The sequence below is a fragment of the Canis lupus genome, chromosome 21 (genome assembly GCF_048164855.1).
Source record: "Canis lupus baileyi chromosome 21, mCanLup2.hap1, whole genome shotgun sequence".
In the NCBI taxonomy this organism is placed as follows: domain Eukaryota; kingdom Metazoa; phylum Chordata; class Mammalia; order Carnivora; family Canidae; genus Canis; species Canis lupus.
Window position 1 is genome coordinate 43845991 of NC_132858.1, and position 19010 is coordinate 43865000.

Below are 19010 nucleotides of genomic sequence, written 5' to 3' on the forward strand. Positions count from 1 at the left end.
AACACAGGCCATGAGCACGCTCCAGTGCGAACGGGACTGCTGGTAAATGGCACGATGAGCTGAGCTGAGAGCATTAGCCTCAAAGCAGCTCCATGTGTCTGCTCTTGGAGGGACCGGGGCTGGTGGGGGGGGGGCACTTAGTGACCTGCTCCAGGCCCCCGGCCTGGCTTCGGGCCCATGCAGCCTGAGCTGTCACCCGGGTGGCTCGCTCTCCAGTCCTTTGCAACGTGGTCCGCAGTCGGGAAAGCCCATCCTCCAGCTCTGACTGCTGCTTTGCTAAGTCCAGCACATTCTTCGAGTCCTTGGCTTCCTTTTCAGCCTGTTGTTGATTTAAAGAGCAGAGAGGAGAAAGTGTCTTCATGTAACAAACAACAAGAAGACAAATGATATAATTACCCCTGGGGACATAAGCTAGGTACGAGCAGAAAGTAAATCATTCCTTCCATGTTTTCCCCTCTTCCATTAAAAACCACATTGTAATAAAATATTTCAGACCCATACAAGGTTGCAAAAGCAAATATGACATGTACCCATGTGCTCGGCCAGTGAGCTAAGGCTCCCCTTACACGCCCTCACACTGTGAAGGTAAAACCACTACACTGAATCGAAGATTTGTCATTCCATGTGCTTCTATATGCTTTTTTGCTATACTCCACAGTATTTCTAACACATGCAGTGTTTTTTTTCTTTTCTTTTTTTTTGGTGTTTTTTTCAATTTGCACAAATATATGCTACTGTGTATTTCTGCAACTTGAATCGTAATTCAGAATTATGCTCGTACAGTTCTTGACTAATTTGCATGGCTCATTTATTCACTTTTAGCAACTTAAAGCATTCCATTGTTTGAACATAGTTTACATTTCTATTCTCCAGCTCATGCACGTGGCTCCTGCATCCACAGAACAACAACCAACGAACGCCTTATGCTTGTTTCTTATTTCCATGATTCTATTTGTCACATCTAGAAGTCAGATCTGTCTGGTCAGCCGTTAGCTCTTGTATCTTGTTCTTTGGCCATACCTTCGTCCCTTCTTAGATTTTTGTGAGCATAATGAATGTTCTGAATTTGTACTCTACGTCCAGTAACAGATCCTCAGCCTCTTGCATTCTGATTCTGTCGTTTTACTGTTTCTGATGACTCTTGCTTGAGGCAATTTGTTCTTTTATGGGTTTGGGGAGGCATCTTAGAGGCTTGGTTTTGAGGTGCATTCCTTTGGAGGGGATTTCTGTTTGCCTCTGGCAGGCATCTATCTGACAGGACCTCTTTAAGTAACATTTTTGGCTTGGGTTGTTGGGGCCACACAGGTGGTGTGACTTCTATCCTCGAACTCAAGTAAGCCAGCTTACGGTTAGTGATGTTTAGTGAAGAATCTCGCAAGTGAGGTGCACCTGCACCCCCCCTCGTGTGTGTGTGTGTGTGTGTGTGTGTGTGTGTGTGTGTGGAGGAGGAGGAGGAGGAGGAGGAGGAGTTGTTGAACATTTCATTGAGGATTTTGCCTTTCCAGGCAGGGGTCTTAATCTCTCCATTTGTGGGCTTTGTTTTCTGTCTCTTATGCATGGCGAGCATTAAAACCAACAGCTCTCACACACCAGGGATTGGTGGATACCCTTTGCCTGCTGTCAGGTTCCTGTTTTAATGCCTCTCCAGATTCATACTTTCCCGCCATTGTTGGCCTCTGAAAATTTCTTCCATTTCTTACTAATTTTGCTATGTATTAAAATTTTTAAAAAATATCCTAGCCAACATTTTTGGGCTTTTTTTCTACTAGGAGGGTTCCTTGGGAGCCCTACGTATACCATATTTTAGAAATTTAAAAAAATTGAAAACCTTCTTGTGCCCTTGGACATATGTCGAAGTCTTTTCTAGAGCACAAATTTAAAAACTTTCTCTGCAAAGGACCAGATAGTAAAGGTTTTATACTCTGTGGCCCATGAAGTCTCTATTGCAACTACTCAGCTCTGCGCCACCGTAGTGCAAAAGCAGCCACAGACAACATGTGGCTATATTCCAATAAAACTTTTATGATTATGGATTAAAAGAAGTTACTGCACCATTTGGCCTCTGGGCTATATTTTGCCCTGCCCTGTTCTAGCATCTACGGCTCGAAGGGGAAAACCTGGAGGCCGCCTTTGTTTTTTGTTTCCTTTGCTACCCTATATTTGCAACCTGTTCACATATGGCCCTTTTATTTCCTGGTGCACTGCTTCATGTTCTATCACTTTCTCCTTTTCTTTTCAAAATGCATATATTTAGATCCAGAAAACCTGGCTGAAGAACAGAGACTGAGGCGCTGGCATTCTCTGGGGAAGGGGATGGACTGGAGGATGCAGCCTTGGAGGAAGCCTCTTCACACAGCTTGGGACCAGGTCCCGACCCATCCTCCAACTGCCAGACTTCCTCTCTGGGATCCCTTATGTGGGTTAAACCATGGCCTGGCTCCCACTGAGCTCTGGGTGGAATGCTTTCTTTTGGGTAAGAGATCCTTTCAGTCTTAAGATACTCTGATGAGATTTCACACAGAACCTGGCAGTTACAGAAACCTGGCAACAATGAACTTAGTTTCTTTGCCTTGTGAGCTGTAACAAGTCTATTACTTTCCCTGGAGTTGGAAGGGTTAAACTCCCTCCTCAACTCTACCTTTAATTAGCTGTGTGACCTTAGGCAAGTCACTTAACCTCCTCCAGGCTCAGTTTCCTCCTGTACAGGCCGATAGTAGCACCTGCTTCGTCCCCCAGGAGGGGGTCGACAATGATGAAGTGAGGCCCTGAGAGCTCTGGGAACATCAATTAAATGCACAATACCACTGCTGTGTCATTTTATCCTATGATCATCCCATTAGACAGGTCAGGCAAGCATGACATTGGCACACAGAAAAACCAGGCTGTCTCCACATTCAAAATCTTTTTCAGATTAGTTTCAAAGAAGATAAATACCTGCAGTACGTTCTTTTTAATTTTTGTTATCTCCGCAGTCAGCTGCGTGATGGTGGTATTTATCCGTCCTTGGGTGACTTGAACTTGTTGCAATTTATTCAACGTTTTGTCAAGATTTAATAGAACATTTGCTGCTTCTCTAAGGTAGGATATTAACATGTCAGATCAGATAAATATACAATTATTCATTTGTTTCACCTTGGGAGTTCATTCGGCTCCACGAGAAAACTTGGCTGAATTATTTATAAAGTAAATGTAAATTACTCTTAAGCAAGGCAAAGTGCTGAAATCTTTATTTTGAGGAAGAGGTATGTTTAAATCCCAACAACAACACATATATATGCATATCAAGTAGATACAGATTTCGCCAGATATGGAAATCAATAATACAGGTCTTATTTATTCTTAATTTGTCATAACCAGAGAGGCCTCAGGACCGTCACTGGCGAGCTCTGAACAAAATAACCATCCTCAGCCAATTCCAGTTCCCTCATTTCTCACACTTAAGCAACACTCTCTAAATCCTTACCGGAGTGGGGGTGGGATAGTTAAGAGGCTCCGCAGAGAGCAAAGAGAACCCAAAGCCCTGCGTTTCCAGGCTGTGTTTATTCAGGTTTATGTAAGCTCTGCTGACATTCTAGCTGCCAGGGGCCCAGGCTGAGGTTAAAATCACAAGCATTCCAAGGGATCGTCTATTTTACAGAAATTAGCTCACCTCAAGTCAACATTCACCAGATCCTCACATCTGCGGGCTCAAAACCACTTTTGGAAGAATGTACCCAGTGAGTGAACTATCAGATAGGCCTTTGCAGGGGCGTAATCAGAAGTGCGTGTGGAGGAGCAAAACCTGCTATGTTGCTAAACATCCCCTTTCCCATGCAACCCTACCTCTCCTCCTGGTGGCATCTCTCTTTGGCTTTTTAAGAAAAGATCCCTGGGTGGCTCAGCGGTTTAGCGCCTGCCTTTGGCCCAGGGCGTGATCCTGGGGCCCCAGGATCGAGTCCCACTTCAGGCTCCCTGCAGGGAGCCTGCTTCTCCCTCCACCTGTGTCTCTGTCTCTCTCTCTCTGTGTCTCTCATGAATAAATAAATAAAATCTTTAAATAAAAAAGGCTGGGGTTTTGTTTTGTTTTGTCTTTGTTTTTTAAAGAGCTGTTTTAGGTTCACAGCAAAAAGGAGCAGAAGATGTAGAGTTCCCTTATACTCCCTGCCCCTGCAACACACGGCCTCCCCAGTTATCAACACCCCTGCCAGATGGGATCGTTGGTTAGCGTTGATGAGCCTACATCGACCATCATAAACACCAAAGTCCAGAGTGTACGTTAGGGTTCACTCTTGGTGGTGTTCGTTATGTGAGTTTGGACAAATGTCTAATGACATGCCCATCATTCTAGTATCACACAAAGTATTTTGACGGTCCTAAAATTTCTCTCTGCTCCACCTATTCACTCATCCCTCCACTCAAGCCCTGGCCACTACTGATTTTTTTTAATTTAATTTATTTATTCATGAGAGACATAGAGAGGCAGAGGCACAGGCAGAGGGAGAAGCAGGCTCCATGCAGGGAGCCCGATGCAGGACTCGATCCCAGGACCCCGGGATCATGCCCTGGGCCGAAGGCAGGCTCAACCGCTGAGCCACCCAGGTGCCCCCACTACTGACCCTTTTTACCATCTCCACAGTTACGGCTTTTCTCGAATATCCTATGGCCGAACCATATCATATGTGAGCTTCTCTTTCTACGCTACTTTCTCTACAGTTATAGGAGGGGTTCAGGAAATTTCCCTTCTCATAACACCCCCCACCATATCTTTGTACTGTATTCTTTTTCCTTTAGATTTTCAATGTAGCTGCTTTTAGAGTAAATTGGGAGAATACCAAAACATAGAAGAAGGAGAAGAAGAAAAAGGGGAGGAAGAGAAGGAGGGCTGGGGAAGAGGAGGAAGAGGCAGCAACACACACAAAAAAAGAAATGTATCAAGAAGGGAAAAATCTACCACTAATCCTACCACCTCTTAGGATTTCAGCACATTCTAGCATTTTTGTCCTACAACTTTTTTTCTTTCCGTGACGGAGATCCTCTTCTATGTATAATCTGTCACCTTAACAGATTAGCAGTACCATTACCCTTGAAGAATCTCTGTGTGTTATTAAGAATCCTTCCCCAGCATCATTTTTTCTAATAGAATTTTTAAAAATATTTTATTTATTCATTCATGAGAGACAGAGAGACAGAGAGACAGAGAGAGAGGCAGAGACACAGGCAGAGGGAGAAGCAGGCTCCATGCAGGGAGCCCGACGCAGGACTCAATCCTGAGTTCTCCAGGATCGCGCCCTGGGCCAAAGGCAGGTGCTCAACCACTGAGCCACCTGGGCTTCCCCCAGCATCATTTTTTAATAGCTGTGTGATCGTCCTGCAGTTACTTACTCTTCCGGGTTGTAAGTAGTACAACGGGAAGGGAGTGGGCCTACAGAGGAGTCTGGAACGCTGCATGCACACAAGTGCGTCAGGACACAGTGCTGGCAGCTAAGGTCTCAGCTGCTGGGCGCCCTGACATGGTGATGTCACCACCAGCCAACTGATCCCACAACTCTGACCCACAGCACCCCCGTGCTCCTAAAAACACCAACCAAGATGCTTCTTCTGGTTTGCTTGGCTAAGTCCACAAGGTCAGAAGGAAGCACGAGTTCATGAACTCTATGTACCGTATCTATAATTTCACTCCTGTGTCATTCCTGTTCGTTTCTTCTATTCCTCACCATCATATCCTTTTAATGTAGTCTTTTTAAGAAAAAATTCAGGTCCTCAAAGTACTGTCTATTATGGTAAATTTCGAAAGTACCAGACATAGGTAAACAAGAAAGGGAAAACACACCAGTATTCCTACCACTTGTTAAGTCTATGCTGGTATATGGCACCGATTGGTCTAAAGAGGGAACAGGCCACTTGAAAGGCGTTCCAAGTCTATAGCAGGTGGGAAATAAGCATCCCTACCCCTTGCCTCGCAATCCCCCGGCTTCCTGAGACCCCTGTAGACAGCTTGCCGCCCCCTTTGGGACTGAGCTACTGGGGGGTAATTTCATTTGAACATTAAATAGCTTGTCACACAACTATTTTTCAAATGGCCTGTTAGCAGATGGCCTGGGAGAGCAAGATGAGAATATTCACACTGTACTTACTCTGCTCCCTTTGCCTTTAACAAAAGCTCTGGGGCTCCATCGACCGCTTTGCGCAGCCTGTCCTCATCTGTCCTGTAGTCCTCACAGAGCTGCATCACTTTCTGTATTTTGTCAAGTTCACCGGTTAGATTTCGTGATGTCGTTGGTAGGTGGACGTCAAGTACGCGATCTGCAACCTTCTCTATGTCCTCTGGAGGCACGTTTTCCTCTGAAATTGGAAGTGGTTTTAGGTCATCGTGCCTCCTGGTTAAACACTGTATCTTGTGAACACAACCACCGCAAAGTCTAGGCCAAAGGTACGTGCACCTGATTCTGTGTCCCTAGAACACCAGGGTTCGATTGTCTACGTCCCGTAGGGTCCTCTTCACCCTCAGTGTTCCCTTCTCTGAAGAACCACCATTCGTGTAGTGCTGACTACACGCTGCACAAACACTTGTTGGAGAGCTGAAAACCCACAGATGTGGGACATTGTCTATGCTCTGCAAAACGTCCTCCTAAGTCCTTACATATGAATTCAAATGCAATTAAAGCGGTTAGACACCTGTCATGAAGATTCCAATATGATGAATGAGACCGTGGGGAAGCACCAGGTTGGGACTCAACAAAACTTGATTCTGATCCTTCAGGACACCAAAAAAGGCTCACAGCTGTTGCTCATCTGTCTAAACGGGCAACTCTATCTGATGCTGCCACTCCGAGTCCTGTTTTGAGAAGGGAAGGCGACCACCCAGAGTAAAGGGCCGGATGGACAACGTGTCACAAGGAAACTGTTAAATACACCCCTTGCCCTGCTTTCCAGGAAAATAAAATTGGCCTTCCCTGAGAATTGAAGCAGAAGAAGGATCGTTAGGGTTTGGGGTGATGACACGTGGTGACTCTGGCTTCCTACGGAGGTGTAACGCTAAATCCTGGGCAGGGAGTTGGAGATCTAATCCTCAAGGAGTTGACCATCCAGGGGGGAATATAAGCCATTCCTTAGGAATACTGATCATATAAGAATAGAAAATGTTAATTAGAAAACCAAATGATAGGGGATCCACAGGGAGAAGAAAATATTTCAGGAAGAACCTCAGAAAGGCACATAAATTGAGCCTGGAGGTCAGCAGAAATTAAACCTGTGGAAATGTGGGGTGAAGGAGGGGGAAAGGCATTCCAAACTGAGCGAACCCAGGAGCCAAAGGTTGGGCGCAGCAAGAAGCAGCACCCAGATCACTGTTGGCAGGAGAGTGGAGTTTAAATAGTGGGGGGGGGGGCGAAGTCCCAAAAGGCGGGGAGCTCAGCTCCTGGAGCTCAGGGGCCTCTAACTGTGAGGTCTAGGAACTCGGAGTTCCTAGGAGGCAGTGGTCACCACAGATGGCTTTTAGCATTTGGTTGACACGCTGTGAGTATATATCCTTTTGGTAATCATCTTCACTTTAGCTGTTTTGTTTAATATAAAAACAACATTTTATTTCCTGTCATGTTTTCGAAAAAAAAAAAAAAAAGGAAACAAGTTTTTTTTGTGAGTAAATTAGAAGCATGCTTTACACAGAATGTACTCTACTTGGAAGTTGACTCTTGAAACAAATAGTATTTTATTTTATAAAAAAGTCCTAATAAAAAGTGAATTTAATTGAACCACAGATTTGTCACCAAACATTTATTGGCATTTGTTATGAGATCATAAATTCAAAATTTTTATATGGGACTTTCTTTTTGTTTTTAAAAATTTTATTTATTGGGGGATCCCTGGGTGGCACAGAGGTTTGGCGCCTGCCTGTGGCCCAGGGCGCGATCCTGGAGACCCGGGATCAAATCCCACGTTGGGCTCCTGGTGCATGGAGCCTGCTTCTCCCTCTGCCTGTGTCTCTGCCTCTCTCTCTCTCTCTGTGTGACTATCATAAATAAATTTTTAAAAATTAAAAATTTTATTTATTTATTCATTAGAGACACACAGAGAGAGGCAGAGACATAGGAAGAGGGAGAAACAAGCTTCCCATGGGGAGCCTAATCCTGGACTCGATCCCAGGACCCTGGGATCATGACCTGAGCCACCCAGGCATCCCTTATATGGGACTTTCAGGAGAAGTGACACATTACTTTGTTCATGGGAATTCAGGCCACAAAGAAAATATTAGAATATTAGAAAATATTCAGAAGAGCTGAATAGTCTAGCCACCCTACAATTTAATAATACCTTTATTTGGGCTTTATGGGAAGGATAGAGGAAAAGAAATTGGTGAGTGAAGGGTACTGCTTCCTGGTGACCAAGGGTCTTGGGGTCCAGACCAGAGACGTTGACATTTGTTTTATGGAATAGGATTTTTCCCTATGCCTAGTCTAATATTTGTTGTAATAATCTAGATACAGGTTTGCTCTTTTTTATAGATTCCTTTGGATAATTAAGTAAACTTTTTTTTTTTTATTAGAGATGTATACAACAGCAATGAGAAATTAGACTGATAAGGGAATTGGCTCCAAGACCCAGTGAATGAGATGGAAAGCAGTGGACTTTGCCTTCTGAACCATCCCTGGGCCCAGAAGTGTATCGTGCCATTTTGTGCTACTGGTCTGGCAGTTTGGCTTTGGTTTGGTTTTGGTCCCTGAATCGACCCGTACCTGCAGCTAATGTGTTCCTCAATCCAATCAGTTCCTGAATCTGTGTCTAGCCGATACCAATCCATCCAGCTAACTCACTGAAAATTTGCTTTTGAATACATAAAACATCCAGTAGGCTGATCCGACCCCATTCATTTTTACTGATTATTTTGGTCATTTTTATTGATTATTTGTACTGCCTCATTTTTTTTTCTCATTTTGTTCTTATTTCAAAAATCAGGACTAGTGCTGCTGAAACAATATCTAGAAACATGGTTATGGAAAAAACAGTTGGCCACAGGGGTCTCTTACAAATATTAAACAGATTCACAAAGTGGTTGCAAAGATGGTAACAGACATCCCAATTGTCAGCTGATTCATGTGCGAAGCATTAAGTTACTGAATCTGGAAGATGGTGATGGAGAAGAAAGCCTCTCAAAATTAATTCTGTATAGTGTTGTACCCAGGATGCATTATTTGCAGAGAGTGAGGTTTCAGGTCAATTTCCAGAAGTACTACTTGATTTTTTTTTAATCTCCAACTAATAATTCTCTATAGTTTAAAATAAACCTCTAAAAAAATAAAATAAAATGAACTTCTCCCAAAATAGAGAGCAATGAAGGATAATAATGTCATAATTACAATAATAATAATAATAATCATCATCATCATCATCATCATCATCAAATTGCTCCTTTTAGTCAATCACAGAGAACCAGTATGTAACTTGGAAAATAGTCCATAATAATAGCAATAATCGATATTTTAGATATTAACTCACTATAGTATTTGATATAGTAATCAAAATCTGGCATGCCTTGATCTCAGATATACCTTGTCAGCAGAGGAAACCATGGAATCCTAACATTAGAGCATCTGATAGAATCATCATGTTAGGTTTTTTGTTTTTTTTTGTTTTTTTAAAAACACACATAACTTTAAACACCAAGTTCATTTGTTTGAAATTTTAACTAAATTCTAGCATTTTTTTACTCAATTGATCTCATACAAAGATATAGATAGATAGATAATAGATAGAAAGATACAGAGTTAATATTTGGGGATTATTTTCATTAAAAAATTTTAAATCAAGTGGTACATCACATTTCTGATTTAGGCATTTTGTTTCCACTTAATGTAAGTTGGGATTGGTTGTGCTGTTAAAGTATACGTTGTAAAAAAGAAAAAAGCAAAGAAAAAGAAACCAAAACTAGTCCCAATATAGTTTTCTAATTACCTGACAAAAACTTTTTCAGCTTTTTGATTAAAAGACTCATTTTCTCTTTCTCAGATTCACTTTGGTTTTTCATATTCCTCAGTTTCTTGCTTAGTTGTAAGGCATTGTTTTTGGAGACCTCTGCCAGTTTACTTACATTTTTGAGCTGGAATAAGAAAAAAAATAACAATGAGGAAAAACACACAAGTAGGCACATCGTGTGATGTTTAATTACTTAGCTGGACCAAATGAAACTCACTAAAAACAAAATAGGAGTACAGATAATTTAAAAGATTCATTTTAAGGGATTCCTTTAAAAGGTGATGATATTATTTGTCTTCATTATCATGCTTTCTTAACGTGAGTTTATTTTGTGGCGCCTGGCTGGATCAGTCAGTGGAGCATGTGACTCAATCCTGGGGTTGTGAGTTTGAGCCCCACATTGGGTGTAGAGATAACTTAAAATATAAAACCTTTAAAAAATAATATGCATTTATCTTTTCAAACATTATTCAGGATCAAAATTATTATTTGAAAACAATATTGACCTAGTGCTAATGACTTTTCCTGATACAAATGTAAAATACAAATTCTGTTTTAATGAGACTTTAGCCTTCTATAGCATCAGCAAATTACTTAGGACTACTTACAGTGGTCATTACATTTAACGAGTTAAGGGCATTTCCTTTTATGTAAGTTAAAATAATTACTCTTCTTGACATCCCTCAAATTCAAGTAATGTACTTTCTTTGAAAGCTAAAAAGAAAGCATTCCTCCTTTTAATAACGAGTTTGAACTTGGAGCAGGCTACAAAGATAAATTCCAGATGCTTTGTACACTTGGTGGAGGAATGATAGATCTAAAGGCTTGCCCTCTAGAAGTGCAAATTCTTAATTATGCAATTTGAGAAAATTCGTGGGCTTTTCTTGAGATTCCAACAAGTTAGAGAAAGAGAAAAAAACCAGAAAGCAATAAGACGATATCACCAACAAGTTGAGTTGCATGGAACAAATTAATTGTGACAGAAGTAGGGCTAATTAGGATCAAACACAATTAGGAAAAGAAAAAAATCTCCCTTTATTTTCCCACAAAAGGAACCAGCTTAATTTGAGCCCTACAGATTTTGTAGAAAAGGATTTAATTGCAGTCATTGGCAAACGATAAAACAAAAAAGAAATATTTACATGATTAAAAATATGTATCTTCATTTTTTTGAGAGTTGTTCTTTAATTTTCTAGAACTTGGAAGACCTAAAAATGGTTAGCAGTAGCTAAGAGGGATCTGAAAAGTTCCCGTCCCAAGAAAATAATGTAGCTATGTGAGGTGATGGATGTTAACCAAACTTATTGTTAATCAAACTATGTGCCCCTAAAACTAGTACAATGTTCTATGTTAATTATATCTATCTCGATTTAAAAAGTCACTAAAATGGCTAGTGGGTAAGAACACATAGAAATAAAACAAAAATTCTGGAAATAAATACTCTGGACAGGCAAACATAGAGATGAAATCTGTGTCAATTGGTCGATGCTGTATTCAGAAAGAGAGATTGCTAAATTACTTCACTCTTAAAACATCTCTCTGCAATCCATCTTCTGTCACAACTGACTCCTGAGAATTCTCTCACAATCTTTTCTGGCACTCTTCCCCCTTCTAATCAAGAGGAAAACAGCACACCATTTTATCTACATGAAAACCCCTGCCCCCATCCTTCCCAGTTCTTCATTTACGTGCTGAATAAGCCAGATTTTGCTAGAACCTGAGTCAGGGGCTATCTTCTAAAAATAAAAGCTTAACACGGGCTTATTTAAATGGTGTGAGGTTTCTGGTTTTTTGAGACGGGACAGTAAGGTGTGATAGTTAAAAATTATGTAAACAATCAAGGATTGTTTTAAACACCAGGATGCAGGACCAGGATTTGTTTTTGTGTGTGTTCCCCACATCGAGATAAATGTCTTGCACATAGTGGGCACTCAATGAATATTTGTCAAAAGAAAGAAGAATAATATATGAGTGAAAACTACGTGTGCATGTGCATGCAAGCATGTGTGTGAGCGTGTGTGCAGGAGATATGCACACATATCTTTGCTGTGGTTTTCAGCCCATTCCCAAGCTTGGCCCTCTATCCTCCTGTTGATTTGGAGACCGTTTTTTTCAGGAGTTGGTTTTGGGTGCTTACACACAGGAATGCTGACTGCTGTAATATCTAACATATTATTGGTAAAGAAATTCAGCTCTTTAAGAGGTTTTTCTTCTTCATCAAAGACTCCATGTGTATCGTCAAAAATGGAGCCAGCTAGGGCACATCGTCACCTTGTAATCCAGAGTAATCCAGTGTATTCACAGAATACCTAATATTGTATTCATCATTTCAAGGTGAATATATAAGGTATTCACACATACACACACAAAAAAGAACTAAAGAAAATTAGGCAGTTAAAATCTATTCTCATTTATCAATGTGACTGGAAAAAAAAGTGAAAATGCTTAAAGTTATTAGAGACTCAGTTATCAGGTACTTAAATATTAAAACGGCTGTATCATGTCTAACAACATAGGAAGGAGTACAAGGCATAAGGGTATCTTCCTGTTAAAATATTTTCTAACATTAAATTTTAAACAATTTTAAATTTAACAGCTTTATTGAGGTATCATTGAAATACAGTAAACTGTACATATTTAAATATGCAATTTGAGATATCCAGACAGTCATACATCTATAAAACTACTAGCCCAGTCAAGATAATGAACATATCCATCACTCTCAGAAGTATCCATTTCCAGGCACTTACTGATCTACCTTCTGTCACTATAGATTAGTTTGCATTTTCTCAGCATTTATGTAAATGGAAACTTATAATGTGTTGTCCTTTGTTTGGCTTCTCTCACTCAATGTATTATTTTGAGATTCACCTATTGGATGGATATAGCATAATTTATCTTTTCACCTGTTCATAGAGCTCTGGGTTAATTTCAATTTTGAGCTTTTACAAGTAAAGCTGTTAGGAGCATTTGTCTCTGAGTCTTTATATGGATGCGTTTTTGTTCTTGGAACTTGAAAGTCACCAGAAGAGAACAGGAGAAAAATCTTTGTGATCTTGATTTAAAAGTTTTGGGTTTTTCATTCATATCTATATTCTATCTTGAATTAATTCTATTTTTATGATATGAGTTAAGAAGTAGGAACTGGAGTTCATTTTTTTGTGTGTGGGTAACAAATTGTTCAAGTACCATTTGTTGAAAAGACAAGAAAAATCAGTCCTCTTTCGTATTACGTGTGTTAAAGATCAATTGATTATATATTTTTAAATTTATTTCTAAAATCTCCAATCTGTTTCCTTAATGTCTTTGTCTCTTTTGATGCTAAAGCCACACAGCTCTGATTATTGTAGCTTTGCAATGTCTTAAAGTCATGTAGTATACAACTCCCAACTTTGTTCTTTATCAAAATTGTTTTGACTAATTCGCTTTTTGCATATATTAAATTTTAACATTAGAATTTGTATATTGCATAGAATTTCAAATATACCCTTGAATTTATACAAGTTATTGTTTACTTTGAGAAATCTAAAGTTTTCAAACCTTTGAGCCTAGGAATCTCACATTTCTATGTAGGGTTTGCTGTGAAAGAAACATCCACATGAGTCTATGTCCTACAAACATATATTTTGAGTTATTTCTCTTGTCTCAATACACACATGTGCACACCACACACACATATATAAAATTATATATTTATACACATACATAATATGTATTAATAGAAAATGTCAATATTCACATGTACTTCTAAATGTACATTTAAATCCACATCTGGGGCAGCCCAGGTGGCTCAGCCCGGGCGTGATCTTGGAGACCCAGGATCGAGTCCCACGTTGGGCTTGCTGCATGGAGACTGCTTCTCCCTCTGCCTTTGTCTCTGCCTCTTTCTCTCTCTCTCTGTCTCTCATGAATAAATAGATAAAAAATCTTTAAAAAAAAATAAATCCACATCTGTATTTTTAATCCTATGTTTCCCAACATAAGAAAACCTAATATCTAGAATCTCTCCTTTCGCCTAGAAGCTAAATGGTGGTTTAAAATTTTCAGTTTGCTTTTTTTCTTCTTAGTGCTATAGATTTACAAATAAGCAAGAGAGACATACTTACCCGGTTCTTCCAACCCTGGACCTGGTCACTCAAATTTTGTATCACAGACTCTGCTTCCTGAGCTTGCTGGAGGGCATTGCTTGAGAGGGTCAGGAAGTCGTGACAGCTGGGGCCTTCACAGGATGAGAGCACACACGGCATGTCCCCTGATTCTCCACACACCTCACAGGAGAAATGATTTATGTTGAAAAGCAACACGTTGGCAGAGTTTTTGCTAACACCATCCCGCTTCTCTGAGGCAAAGCACTGCTCTATGCATATGTGTTTCTTCACCAGTGGTTCATGCTTAGCGCACAGATGCAACCCAGTAAATGTGTCTAGATAATTAAATATCTGAATTTTTTGTTGGCAGCGTTGTGTCAGTCAATGCCATTTTTATGCTTAGAGTTTCTGGATAAAACAGTCAAATGCCTAGCATTTCTTGCATGTTAACTTCATGTTTTTAAAATAAAAATTACCTTTTATTTATAATGAAGCAGTAGGAGTGAATGTCCATAATCTGTACCATCGTAGAAATAGCGAATTATAGGAATAAATATAAGATAATAAAATCAAGCCACAGTCTTACCCTGAATTTTCTTAAACTTTGACTTAGAAAATAAAAAATGCATATGAATACATTTATTTATATTATTTATATCTTATATAACAGAGCATATCTCTATATATGTTATATATTTACACATTTATAAAGTATAAATAAAAAATAAAATGCAAGGCAGGAAATACAATTGAAGGTGTTTGTATGGAAAGCAGAAACCACAAATACTTCTATTACACCATCGTGAATATTTACCTTTTTGTTCAATATTTGGATATCTGGTACCGTAATCTGCTGTAATTTTTCCAATGATGAGTTTTCTTTTGAGCTTAGCCTATCAAAGATGGTAAGTAAGTCATTCCTGATTTTTTCAGAGTTTTTTATGATAGAAGTGGTTTCATTAATTTTCTTTTCAGCAGATAATGACCTCTGATAATGCTTCTTGATGTTCTCTGAGGAATCTACATGAATGCAAATTGAGGTAAGATTTAGTTTTGTGAGAACAAATGAAATTATATGTTGGTTATCAAGACAATCATTTCCCAATTTAACTAATGTCTTGGTCTCAACGACCAATACAAAATTTCACCCTCCTTTTCCTTGCATTTACACTTAATGGGGAAGGATTGGATAGAGAGAAACAAAGATCTACGTAATAGATGCGGAGCATTGAGATTTAAGTCTGCAGACATGGGTTTGAGCGTTGGCTTTACCCTTGAGTCTGGCTGTGTCCTTGAGCAAACTGGTTAAATCTCTTAGATTGTGCTTGCTTATCTGTAACATGTGAAGACTAAGTGAAATAAGATGAGAATACATTGTAGGGGCACCTGGGTGGTTCAGTGGTTGAGTGTCTGCCTTCGGCTCAGGTCGTGATCCTGGGGTCCTGGGATCAAGGCTCATGTCAGGCTCCCCCATAGGGAGTCTGCTTCTCCCTCTGCCTGTGTCTCTGTCTCTCTCTCTGTGTCTCTCATGAATAAATAAATAAAATCCTTAAAAAAAATACACTGTAAAATGTTCCACAAATATATTAATTGGGTATTAATTGGTATTAATGACTACCTATATGAACCCTAACATGACAAACCAACCAAGGTTACCCAATTATATGGAGCAGGAGTCAACACATTTGCTCTGGAAAGGGCCAGAGAATAAATGTGTTAGGCTTGCTGGCCACAGCATGTCTGTCACAACTTCACAAGTCTGAACCTGTACAGTGAGAGCAGCCACAGGCGATATCAACAAAGAGGTGAGGGTGTCTCCTAATGAAACGCCATTTATAAAAACAGGCTCTGGGTAAAAGTTACAAGTGGACTGTAGTTTGCTGACCTGTGACATTGAGGCTCATGACAATAGGTCACATTTGTGGAGTGCTTTCTATGTGCCTGTACTTCCTGTCAGTTTTCTTTCCAAATCTTCACAAAACATTGAGTTAGCGTTAGCGTGATCACCCCCATTTTACATGTGAGAAAATGAGGCTCTCATGAGGTAAGTTATTTGTCTGAGGTCTTGCTGACAGTAGGATAAAGTCAAGATTTGAAACCAGGTGGTTTGATTCTAAAAACTATGTTTTTTTATTTTTTAAAAGATTTTATGTATTTATTCATGAGGGACACACAGAGAGGCAGAGACACAGGCAGAGAGAGAAGCAGGCTCCCCAGGGAGCCTGATGTGGGACTCGATCCTGGGACCCCGGGATCACAACCTCAGCCAACCTCAGCGTCTGCTCAACCACGGAGCCACCCAGGGGCCCCTAGAAACTATGTTCTTAAGCACTTCTCTATATTTTCCGTATTTATAGTAAAATACAAATTCATGAAAGTAATACAGCACGTTTTACTGCAAATAATAGTGTAGCAGGACTTTCAACTGTAACTCCATGTTTTAGGAACCAGAGGCCCAGGGTCCTGATCTTTATTCTCTGTACAACCAAAAGTCAGGGATGAGACCACCACACCTTCCAATTGCTCGGGGTGAGTTTCTGCCATTATTTATCTGGCAAATTGTATCTTCATTTGATGAAGTCCAAGTCAAATGTCACCTACTTCCTGGAGCCTTTCCCGGTGAACCCAGGAAAAATTCTGTTCCCTGTGCTCTGTTCCCCAAGTGACTTGAAGACGCTGCAATACAGTCTTTTCGTTGTTTGGGGCTGTTTACATGCCCGTGCTCCCCAGTAGCCTGGAGTAATCCAGGGCAAGGACTTGCCGTCCACCCCCCATCTCCCCTGCCCTGCACAGTCAGGCATCCAGGGGAAGCTCAGTAATTGCTGTTGGGCGGTGGGTGTGGAAGGATTAGCCTGGGGGCAGTGTTCCTTTCTCCTACCTGGCTTGGGTGACCCCTGATGCATTTTCTATTTTCTTTTTCTTTCTTTCTTTCTTTTTTTTTGAGCTATACTGCAATAGAGTATAATGTGATTTTGTTGCATTTATTTATTTTTAAAATTTTTACTTATTTTCTTTAAAGTAGGCTCCACACCCAGAATGGAGTCCAATGAGGGGCTGGAACTCACAACCCTGAGATCAAGACCCAAGCTGAGGATCAAGAATCAGGTGCTTAACTGACTGAGCCCCCCGGGTGCCCCTAATGTGATTTTATTACAATTAAAAACATTCTAGGAGGGGTCCATAAGCCTCACAAAAGTGCCAGGAGTCCCCAGCAGAAAAAAAGGTGGAGACTGCCTTTATCTGGCATATTCCACATGCCAGGTCCTGGACAGGAGAGCAGGGGGCTTGGAGGGGAGCCTGACTCCAGGGTACCCCGGGAGGGGCTGAGCAGTCATCAGCTGCCACCCAGATGGACACTGTCCTCAGCCTACTCCTCACTCCCTCTCCACCTGCCGCGTGGATTCTTAGCCGGCAGTGCAAACCTTCCACGCCCTGAACAATTTTCAGGTGGCAACCTGGCCAGCAAGAGTCGAGCGTCCTTTCTCGGAGTGTCACTGCTGGCTCAGCACCCAAACTCCGCGACACTTGAGAAGTTGACATAGTCACGTACACATAGTCCCTTCAGTGGGTGTGTTTGCACGTCCTGAAGCCTCGGGCACCGTGCACTGGCCGGGGGTCAACTCACGAGTGGATTGCGCTCTGGGGGCTGCAGCCTTTGGCATCGAGGGACAGTCCAAGCGCATTTTCTCTCTTACCCACGATGCTCGTGTCACGGGCTCGGGCGCGCAGGCGGATTTCTCTCTGAAGACCTTCCAGTAAGAGGTCTGCTTCATCCCTCATGCTTCCCAGCCTTCCTTTCAGATCTGGAAACTCATGCACGGCTTTCAGTTGCACACTTAGCTGCGCGGCGTGTTTCCTGGAGAGGAAACGAGAGCAAGCGTAGCCAAGTTTGTGTTACTTTTGACAAATCAGTGAAAAACCGCATCAGCGCGGCCCTGGTGACCAGCGCCCTCCTCATCAGGCCCTCCTTCCCCAGTGCGTGCTTGGCAGCTTATGGTTCTGTTTGGGGTTTCGCTCTTTCTCCTTAACCCAGATTTCTGGAAGATTTTAGCGCTCACTTAAAATACAATCCGCATACGGGGTCTCGTGGAAAAAAGGCCTTGAGTCTTCCAGTCTCAACTACATGGACTCTTTCTGTCCCCCCTCTGCTTTGGGTTTCCAAAGACATGTATTCAGACATGGTTCATTTAAATCGATGAGCTCCAAACTATGTTCAGGCTTCTTTTTTTTTTTTTTTAAAGATTTTATTTATTCATTCATGAGAGAGAGAGAGAGAGAGGCAGAGACACAGGCAGAGGGAGAAGCAGGCTCCATGCAGGGAGCCCGACGTGGGACTCGATCCCGGGGCCCCAGGATTACGCCCTGGGCCGAAGGCAGCGCTAAACCACAGCCACCCAGGCTGCCCTATTCAGGCTTTCAACGCAGAAGTCCTCACCCAGCCTGGAGTAAAAACCAAGCTCTTTATTGAGAATAAATCCACTTGCAGCAAGGCTCCTTCTAGTGCCACTTGCATCCAGGGTCTTAACTGTTAACTCCCAGGACTGGCAAGGGGGTCTCCTTGTTGGTGAGAGTATATTCATGAGAGTATGTTTGTGGGGTATGTTCATGCTCCCGACCTTCTCCCCGATGGTCTGCACCAGGATCTCTGTCCCTCTTCGATTTGCTGGGTTCAGCACCCCCGGGGGGTTCAAGTAAATAATTAGTGTATCCCTCGTGATGAGGAAATTGGGTGCAAATCGAGAAGCGTACGGTTGGGGCAAATTGCAGTGTGAATCTCTGGGACTAATTTATTTTGGCAGAAGTGCAGAGCATTAACTGACGCTTCCCAGCATTTTCTGCTCTTACCCTTCCTTTCTAATCTACAGACTTTTCCTTCTGGCGCCAACTGTCAGGACTGTAATTCATCAGGTTAATAATAATAACAATGATGGTGATTACTGTTATTATAATTGGTACCCTCGAAGCTCTCACAAT

At 41.4% G+C, this 19010-nt stretch overlaps 1 protein-coding gene across 1 annotated transcript in view; it reads right to left on the reverse strand.

Moving 5' to 3' along the window:
- LAMB4 (laminin subunit beta 4) overlaps positions 1-19010 on the reverse strand; it is a 99111-nt gene that overhangs the window by 6909 nt on the left and 73192 nt on the right. The window contains exons 27-33 of the mRNA XM_072791580.1: positions 17732-17892; positions 14851-15056; positions 14055-14216; positions 9928-10072; positions 6114-6321; positions 2935-3073; positions 146-319 (exon numbers count right to left, since the gene is read on the reverse strand). Of these exons, the coding sequence (XP_072647681.1) occupies positions 146-319; positions 2935-3073; positions 6114-6321; positions 9928-10072; positions 14055-14216; positions 14851-15056; positions 17732-17892 (1195 nt within the window). The remainder of the gene's footprint in view (positions 1-145; positions 320-2934; positions 3074-6113; positions 6322-9927; positions 10073-14054; positions 14217-14850; positions 15057-17731; positions 17893-19010) is intronic.